Below are 9944 nucleotides of genomic sequence, written 5' to 3' on the forward strand. Positions count from 1 at the left end.
TGCCAGCATCACACATGCTCACAACATCTCAGCCAGCATTTGGGAGGCTAATGGTGCATGCAAAGTCTGAGGTGATCAGCAACAACCAGCTTGGGTTGCTGTGAACTCATTGAGACAAATAAATAAAAAAAGCAACAAGAAAAAAATAAAGCCAAGCACCTCTAGGGCCAGACCCCAAAGACACAGGAATCAAAGCTTTTTTTCTCCTCTCCCTATTTACAAAATGCCTTTTAGAGCTGATGCGGCCATTTCAGTATTGTGAGGAAATGTCTTGTATGCTAAGCAGTCATAACTGTTGTTCCTAGATGCTGTGGCCTGTGTGCCACGCAATGTCCCACGGGGTGTGTCCCTCCCACTGAGGCACATGAAGGGAGTTCAGTCTTCTGTTTCTTCATATGTTGTTTCATCAAATGGCCGGTCCAAAAGAGGTATGAAACGGTGACGAGAATATTTCAGTTGTAAAAGGTCCCCAACTTCATTGACTTCTTTTAAAGCCTGAGAAGAAGAACACAGTAGGTCAGCAGAGACAAATGAGAGCACATTATCAGCACATCTTCCTTTTTGCAAGCCTGCAGACTGCTCTGGCAGCCATTTTACTTAGGTGAGAGTTGACTGTGCTAGATTCAGAGGTGCATAGGATTTGGTTTTGATTTTAAGATGCAGAAGTCTTGAGACCAAGCGAGCAGCAGATTCCAAGGCAGATGCATAATATCCAGCAATACTAATTCAAATTCCAGTCATCCCCCCAAAATCCATGAATATTCATAGATGGACAAACCGAGAACAATGTTCCTCCTTCCTTCCTGGAGGTAATCAAGCTGAAGCAGGAAAAAAATGTACATGGAGATTTGACTCCTCTTTATGTATCATTCAGTTTGAAAACAACATGTGTTATTTATTATACCATCTCTGACCTAGTGTATTTTTCAAATTGTCAGACAGTGAAAGGCAAACTGCAATATAATGCTAACAAGATCTGTTGATGCATCTGTTGTATCTACATTTGGTTAATTGTCCATATACAACTAGAGATGCAAACTCTGTATTGTAAACAACATTGCAAGGGAAGTTTCTGCCAGACAATCCAAGGAGTAATGAAAAAAGTTATTCTGAGTAGGATTCCAAGCATTTTCTTCCTAGAAAGCAAGTCCCACTGACTGAGGTTGCCACAAATGCAAAATTCAGGCAACTGATGGCCCAGAACACTGCTAGTAAGCTAACAAAACCTATCACGGTTTTGACCTGAATGCAAAAGTTTAGCAGAGATAAAACACCTGCTAGGGTTAGAAAGGAGGAAAGTCCTGACTCAGTTAACCATACTTTCTTTATGTTGCAATCTCTGGTTCACAATAGGGTTTGTTAAAAGCCAAACTTCATTTCTTTACAAAACACTCCTGGAGCAAGGTACAAAATAAATCAGTTGCTGCAAACACTGCAACAGTACATGATGCTAATTATCTTATGTAGGTGAGTAATCAAGAAATTAGCTCAGAAGATGACTTCTAAAGTCCACTGTGATTTTTTTTACTCAAAAGTTGTTATTCTGCACTCCCTTCAATTGTAAATTTATTCAGATAGGTACATTCAGCATTCCTCCAGAACACCACTAGTTCAACATTAATGCTCTGGTTTTAGCATGTTCTGGGTCAAATGCCTGTCTCTTGAGAATAGTTGGCAGATGGGGGTTAATATCCCTACATGCTTTTCCTTCCTGGATGGATACTTCAAGTATTTGTTTCTTTAAACAATGGCCTCTCATGCTTGTTACATGTGGCAGAAGAACCTCTCCACTTTAAAATCTGGGAGAACGACAAACCCAGAAGTTCGACCTTGGTAAAAACAAAACAAAACAAAACAAAAAGTGTGGGCACAGTTTGCCAGAGCTTAAAGTAAAGATCCATATGGAAACAATTTCAGGTTGAATTTCTGTTGAAAGAGTCTGTTAACTGTTATTCTTGAATGCAGATTTAGGATTTTATTAATTTAAAACAAAAAGAGCCATGTGACCAGCAAAGACTACAAAGGAAATGGCATTGGTGAACTCTGACTTCAGGAGAGTGTAATATATTTTTCATCACTGAAAAGAAAGCACCAGCCCACAGGGATGCAGGTTATGAGGGACTTCACTCTGATCCTGAGCCAAATATTTTCAGGCAAGGAAGTTTTATTTACATAAAACAGTTAAAATGGTAACTGAGAACTGTTCCCCATCATGTGGGTTTATTTAATAAGAACAAGGAAGCATTACAAACATCAGCATTTACAAGACAAGCTTCTCTTCCCCATGCTCCAAACCCAGATAAATTTTCTTTACCAAAAAATGCTGTAACAGCCCCAGTTAGCATCCATGCACACATGGACAGGCAAGCAGGTTCTCTCTGTCACTGACTTGAAGAAGCTCTCTACTAGCTGTCCCCAAGTCTATTAATTTCAGTTATTTTTCTTCCTGGATATTGTTGCCACAATTCAGCAGAGGGATCAGATCAGAAGGCTGCCTTAATGATTAGCTGCCTGAAATTAATCCCTTTCCACCGCATCACAAGAAAACACAACAAAAACTCACTGACAAAGACTTGGTCCTTATTAAATGCTCTTGCCAATGTCTGGGGTTCAGAGAGTGCAGATGTTTTGAACCTTAAAGTGGATTACACTAACTTGGAAAAAAGCTTCCACATGCTAAGCTAAATCAAGATTTCTTAATTCCCTTCAAAATTCACACCTCATTTTGTCCTGGATTAATTTTCTTAGGCAGACAAGCTCCGATATATTAAACAAGGATTTCCTCAATTTAGAGCATTTAGCAATTACAGGGGTACTCTAAAATTAGTCTGTAGAGTTAAATGCACAAAACTTGAAACATTTTCTGAAAAGCAGAAAGACTTGTAAGTGAATTGACATGAAAAGAGCTTTTTTAAAGCAGAGAAATAGAAGCTACAGATTGGTTTTGGAAGAGAGCAAGTATTATACTCCTACAGACCCTGCAAAAGCAGCTTTTTATGGTAAAGACACTCAGTAGTCACTGAGAGAGAAGACCAAGAATCTAACCAACAGCAAGGCTGCATAATTGCTCAGGTAATGCCAGCACACCAAGTTTGCATAGCTTCAGTTGTAGCTCAGTTTGCAGCAAAGATTTCAGAGATTCCGATTTTTCGTTCTTTTCCTTCCTCCCACCTCCTTCCCTTTCATGCTCCCATGTCTACCCAGCCACAAGTTATGCTCCCTCATTTGTATCAATGCACTGAGTTCTATTACCATGCTCTGAGCCAAGTCTGTGGTAGTATTCATTTTATAGAGGGCAAAAGGAAGGGAAGGAGGCCTTCTCCAAACATACTGTTTTAGAATTTTTATTTGGAACAGAAGCAACCAAATTGGGATAATTACAGGAAGATTAGCAGGACAAGGAGCTGTGAAGAAACTCCTTAAGCAGTTGGAGTGTCAGGACAGAATCTCTCAGGTCTTACAAAGCAGAAGCAACTCAGAAGCAGTAAGTATAGCATCACAGATACACGGCAGGTTGTTTAACTGATAATGACCCTAAATATACATTACCTAACTGCACCGTCCACTGCCTATTTTTCCTAACAAAGCTGAAATTAAATAAAAGGCATTTTCAGCTCTTGATTTGAAAGTTTAGTGGCAGTCAAGTGTGAAAAATTTGAATCTGTATTTTTTTTTTGCAGTCTTCTCAACCTCAGACCACAGTTCCTGCCTTTTTTGAAGTCAGTGGTGACATTTGCTTTCTTCCAATCCCCAGGACTCTTCCCCCAATCACCATGACCTTCCAAAGACAATAATCAGGAGTGGCCTTGCAGTGACAGCCAGCTGCTTCAACACTTGGGAGTGCAACCTATCAGGTCCGACAGACTTGAATGTTGTTTGTTTGAATGTTCCCTTACTTGATTCTCCTTCACACCAAGGGTAGGTCTTCATTGCTCCATTTTTTTTTTCACTAAACTCATGGGCCCAGGATTCCTGAAGGCAAGTCTCCTCAGTAAAGTCTGAGGCAATAAAATCAGGGAGTACCTGGCCTCTTGTATGTCATTTGTCACCTGATCCCTATGCCATTCAGCAGCAGCCCTACATTTTCTCTACTCTTCCCATTGCTGCTAACACTCTCATAAAAGCCCTCCTGCTACATTTTGTGTCCTTTGACAGACTCAGCTCCAGGTGGGCTTTGGCTTTCCTGACCCCATTCACTGAATGCTTAAGACTGTCCCTCTATTCCTCCTGGGTCACCCATCCCTGCTGCACCTCTTTCATGCTTTCACTTTATGTTTTTGTTGGTTTGTTCATTAATGTAGGCTTCCCACTACATTTTTTCCCCTGTAAGTCAGAATAGACTATTAAAGGAAGAAAAAAACAACAAAACCCAATCACAACACCCCCCCTCAAAAAAAAAAAACACCACACCAAAAAAACCCAAACAAACCCCCCCCACCACAAAAAAACCCACCAAACATCTATCCTGGACATCTGCTCTCTTAAGGGCCATATCCTATGGGATTCTCTCAAGCAGGTCTCTGAACAGGACAGAGTCCACCCTCCTGAAGACCAAGGTCATGAGTCAACCTAGCTTAGGTTCTGAGTCACAGACCAGCAAAATGGGGAAAAAAAATAAAATGGAGAACTTTGACATAGCCTAAGACAGCCCACATATGTGTCCAAATAAGATAATTCAGAAGACTCAAAAATAAATGTAGTTACCACACCAAGACATAATAAGGATAGTCCGGCTTATTAATATAATTTCATTTCAATTATATCAGTCAGAGAGTAACTTCCAGCCTTAATTTTTAAGGCAGCATCTCCTAACTATTATGCAGGCCTCCTTAGAGGTGACCTCCATTTCTCCTGGAATACACTTAAGTGCAGACAGGAGTCAATAAGGCATTGCACATAGTACAGACTCATTTAGGACAGGATCATGTAAGACACAGTGCCCTGAACCTGTAAACAAGAAGTGGAACAGTTATCTTTGGAATAAAAATTCTCATTACTGAGAATCATGTGCTGAGGTTTGCACTTGTTTCTTGAAAAGAATATAGATGTATTGGAGGTTCTCAGGCTCTTTTTTTTTTTTTTTTCCTTAACTTCTCATCTACGGTTTAAAAGAAGCAGAATGTTTTCCTTCTAAAAGATTTGGTGGAAGGTAAACCCTGAACCTCTTAAGAGGGAAAAAAAAGCATTGCCTCAAAGGAATGAGGCTGTCTCATATAATTTAAAATAGGAAAAGAAAGTCCCTGGGATTTACTATTGTCAGCCATTCTGCATTGTTGAAGCAAGGGAAGAGAGATGGAGTCATTGTCAACCCTACTACACAAGGCTTTGAACATGAGGTTCAACTAGTTTGTGTACCAAACACTGAACCAGTCTACAAACAATAGACAATTGTTGTGTCTGTTTAGGATAAGGACACAAGATGAGACACTTACTGTATCAAGCATCTCTTTGGTATGAGCTGCAGACAAACAGAATCTGGCTCTGGACTCGATGATGGGGGTGGCAGGGAAGCCCACAACCACAACACCGATGTTCCGCTTCAGCATCTCACGCCCAAACGCACTGCCAGAGGGAACAAGAAAGATCTTCAGAATAATAGTGGAGGCAAAGAAAAAGCACCACCATGAAAGTCTCAGTATGTTAACCCACACAGGCCTTTGTTGAAACAAGCCTGTAAGAACACAATTTGGAGCTTGCAATGCTTTCTTTTAGAGGCAGAACATCTGTTCACAATAGCCTTTTTTTAATTCAGTCCCAAGGAGGTCCTCCACAAAAGGTTTCACTGTATTAAGTCCTAACAAAGCTGTAAGATTGTATGTAGCAGAGGCTGGTCTTTCAGCAGACTGTTTCTAAATGGATTTGTAACCTAAGCTTGAAAAATCTTTCTGATCAGAAGTTTTTTGGCTCAGAAGTTTGACTGTACAAGGAATCTCCCATACTGCAACCCCCATAAGAAGATGCTTCTGCAGTTTCAAGATGCTTTTGTCTTCATCAACTTAATCCCATTAAAATGCTTTATGGTGTCACAGACTGTACCACTTTATAAGTGCCTATTATGGGAACTACTGAATTGCCAGAATAAATGGAGATAATCTAATCTGATACCAAACATTTCTAAGGAAAATGCAAAAACCTCATACAACTGTCAACAGTGTCTTCAACAAAACCAATTCTTATGTGTATTAAAGAAATTAGCAACTGTGACTTATGGATTGAGAGGGACAATCTAGATCAGATACAGATTTCTTCTGTAATGGCAGTGCAATTATGAGTGTTTCTACAAGGCATATGAAATGGTTAATCCTTTTTCAGCTGACTTTGTCTTAAAATGTAGCAATGAACTTAAGAGACTTAAAAGGATGTATAAAAATATCATCCTTTTATCAACTTTTAAAATTTCCTGCCTCTTACATCTGCTACAGTAATTTTCCTGGTAAATAGTTGCATCACTTCATTTTCTATCAGTTTAGAACTCACAAACTATTTTAAAAGCAGACTACAAGATATAGGTCCTAAGGACCAAATCTCATCAGAGCTATGTGTTCTTGCTTGTTTTAAAGTTACTGGCCCAACTGCTCACCTCATAAACATTTCCATGAACAATTGCATGGATAAGACTGTACTGACTGGTAGAGAAGCTGGGCATTAAAAACAGTATGCCTCTGTGTGCTGGATGGTGCACACTGTAGACTCTACAGCTCCCGTGAAGGTTATAGGCCTTTAAAATTTGGTAATACTGAGAAGGGTGGAGGAAGACTGTATCTAGTTTCATACAGAGTGCTAGGAGATGTTTGTTTCCTCACAGAACCACAGTGCTTAGCCAGACTGAAGCCGCACTGAGCCAGAAAAGCATTATGGATGTTCAGTACAGCTTAAAATGAAGCTATGCTTTCCAAATTTGAAAGTGTTCGTTGAGCACTGCATCATGCACAGTCACTGTAAAGCAGTTATCAAAGCTAAGTTGTCCTTGAACAAGGCTTTTGTTTATGTTACAGGTTTTTTTAATATATATATTATATCCTGCTTGCAGAATTTTAGCCTTAATTATCCACATAGCAGCCCACAAGTCCATAAGCGTTTATAAAACTGCATGTTACAGTTCTGTTAGTATTTACAATAACAACACCCAAGCTATAAAATACAGACCTCTTAAAAATCTGGGATTCATCAAATACAGGTTGTTGTGTCCCATCATGTCCCATCCCCCCTGCTTTTCTCTTTTTTTATTTGTCAGAGTTCATCTTTGGAAATGTTGTCTGCTTCCAATTCAAAAGCTGGCAGAAAAAGATTCCTCCAGTGACTTTTAATGTTAATTTCCATTCAATTTCAGCTTCTCTTTAGCACACATATACAATATGTATATATGTACATATAAATAAAAGGAAAAAAACAGCCCAACTTTTAAAATATGGCACGTAATGGTAACATTTCCAATTTCCATCATTTATCAGCAGTCTTGGCTGACTGGGGAGGTACCAGCAGACTGGAAATCAGCCAATGTAACCCTCGTATGTAAGAAGGGATGGAAGGATGATCGAAGAAATTACAGGCCTCTTAGTCTAACTTCAGTACCAGACAAGCTGATGGAGCAGATGATCCTGAGTACAGTTACGTGGTACATGCAGAACAACCCGGTCATCAGGCCCAGTCAGCAGGGGTTCATGAAGGGCAGGTCCTGTTTGACTAAGCTCATCTCCTTCTATGACATGGTGACCTGCTTATTGGACGAGGGAAGGCCTGTGGATGTTGTCTACCTTGACTTCAGCAAGGCCTTTGACAAGGTTTCCCACAGCATTCTCTTAGAGAAGCTGGCTGCTCATGACTTGGATATGCAAACACTTTGCTGGATACAAAGTTGGTTGGACAGCCAGGTCCAAAGAGTTGTGTTCAATGGAGATAAATCCAGTTGGGCCCGGTCATGAGTGGTGTCCCCAGGGCTGAGTGCTGGGGCCACTCCTGTTTAACATCTTTATCAATGATCTGGATGACGGGATAGAGTGAACCCTCAATAAGTTTGCAGATCACACTAAGCTGAGTGGGAGTATCGATCTGCTTGAGGGCAGGGAGGCTCTGCAGAGGGATCTGGACAGCCTAGATCAATGGGCCAAGGCCAATGGCATGAGTTTCAATAAGGCCAAATGTCACATCCTGCCCTTTGGCCACAACAACCCCCAGCAGTGCTACAGGCTTGGGAGGAGTGGCTGGAGAGCTGCCCAGCAGGGAGGGACCTGGGGGTGTTGGTTTACAGCCAGCATGAGCCAGCAGTGTGCCCAGGTGGCCAAGAGGCCAACACCATCCTGGCCTGCATCAGGAATAGTGTGACCAGCAGGACCAAGGAGGTGATCCTGCCCCTGTATTCAACCTTGGTGAGGCCACATATTGAGCACTGTGTGCAGTGTTGGGCACCACAGTACAGGAAGGACATTGAGGTACTGGAGAGGGTGTAGATAAGGGAAACTAGGCTGATCAGGGGTCTGGAGAACAGATCTTACAAGGAGAGGCTGAGGGAGCTGGGGCTCTTCAGCCTGGAGAATAGGAGGCTGAGGGGAGACCTCACTGCTCTCTTCAACTACCTGAAAGGAGGCTGTAGTGAAGCATGTGTTGGTCTCTTCTCCCTGGTGACTAGAGACAGGACAAGAAGAAATGGGGTCAAGTTGCACCAGGGGAGGTTCAGGCTGGAAATCAGGAAAAGTTTCTTCACAGAAAGAGTGGTGAGGCATTGGAACAGGCTGCCTAGGGTGGTGATGGTGGAGGCACCATCCCTGGAGGTGTTAAAAAAAATGGGATTTCCAGGAGATGGTTTAGTGTTTAGGGGTTGCAGGGCAGACAGCTGGGCTTGATGATCTTGAAGGTCTTTTCCAACCTTGATGATTCTGTGATTTTAAGAAAATTGCTTCCCTGAAGTGCTTTCTTGCTGCTCCAAGCTATAAGCCTGAATTTTCTCATGATCACATATGAGAAGGTACCATGTTTTGTAAGACTCATTAATGATCATAAAATCAAAAATCAAATCAGTCCTTTCTTATATTTGGAAAAGTCTTAATATTCTTGCACTATCCTAGCTTTAAAGAAAAATGGATTAAAAGTTACCCTGTTAAACCTACCCAATTTTTGCTGGCATATACAGCATCAGAGGCACAATAGGGGAATCTTCATTTCCATAGATGATAAAGCCCATCTTTTTCAGTCGTCTCCTGAAATATCTTGTGTTCTCTGCTAGCTGCTGCACACGTGCTTTCCCTAGAAAAAAAAAGATTAAGACAAGACTGTGAACATAAGTTGTAAGTCACACGTGTAACTGCAACACAAGACCTCTAGCTAAAGTACAAACTGTGAATGTACTGCTTATCTTTATGGAATTACTAAAATTAAATGCAAACTAGTATTTGCAGTTTTTTCTCCCTCATGTAATCAAGATTAATCACTCATTATCTGACAAGGCTGTAGCTGAATGGACTAAGACAGGCACAACCATCAAGTCCAAAGCACTCCCTAGTCTTTCAGTATCAGTTTTTTAACCAAGGGGTACCTCGCAAAACCAGGTAGTTACCTGCTTTTAAGCAATATTCAAAAATTGCTCAAAATTCATTAGTAACTGCATCCTGAAGAAGAGTTTGCTTACTCTTTGACTGATTAACAGAAACTTACTGAATCAGCTGGGGCTGTTTGCTTTGTTTTATTCTGCTTGTCTGTATTAATGGAAATTACTACTTTTCTCCTTAGATTTGCCTGTTGAACCGATCATGTGGCTGCTCCCTAACTTTTTCAGTTAAAATAAGCTGGGTTTAAATTAAACCGATTACTCCTGATAATCCAGCTCAATTCACATTAGCAGCAGCTGCCAATTTATTATGTATTCAGCCAATTTTTTATGGATTTTTTTTGACATTTGTCAAAATTAGCACACAGGTCAGTACACAGCTAGTGTAATTTAAATATTCCTG

General features: G+C 40.8%; 1 protein-coding gene across 1 annotated transcript in view; it reads right to left on the minus strand.

Moving 5' to 3' along the window:
* Positions 1-201: 201 nt before the first annotated feature.
* SPTLC2 (serine palmitoyltransferase, long chain base subunit 2) overlaps positions 202-9944 on the minus strand; it is a 62911-nt gene continuing 53168 nt past the window's right edge. Inside the window, exons 9-11 of the mRNA XM_009993907.1 lie at positions 9105-9240; positions 5433-5562; positions 202-495 (exon numbers count right to left, since the gene is read on the minus strand). Coding sequence (XP_009992209.1) covers positions 376-495; positions 5433-5562; positions 9105-9240 — 386 coding nt within the window. The 3' untranslated portion in view covers positions 202-375. The remainder of the gene's footprint in view (positions 496-5432; positions 5563-9104; positions 9241-9944) is intronic.

The sequence above is a fragment of the Chaetura pelagica genome, unplaced genomic scaffold (assembly GCF_000747805.2).
Source record: "Chaetura pelagica isolate M959 unplaced genomic scaffold, ChaPel_1.0 scaffold11, whole genome shotgun sequence".
NCBI classification, from domain to species: domain Eukaryota; kingdom Metazoa; phylum Chordata; class Aves; order Apodiformes; family Apodidae; genus Chaetura; species Chaetura pelagica.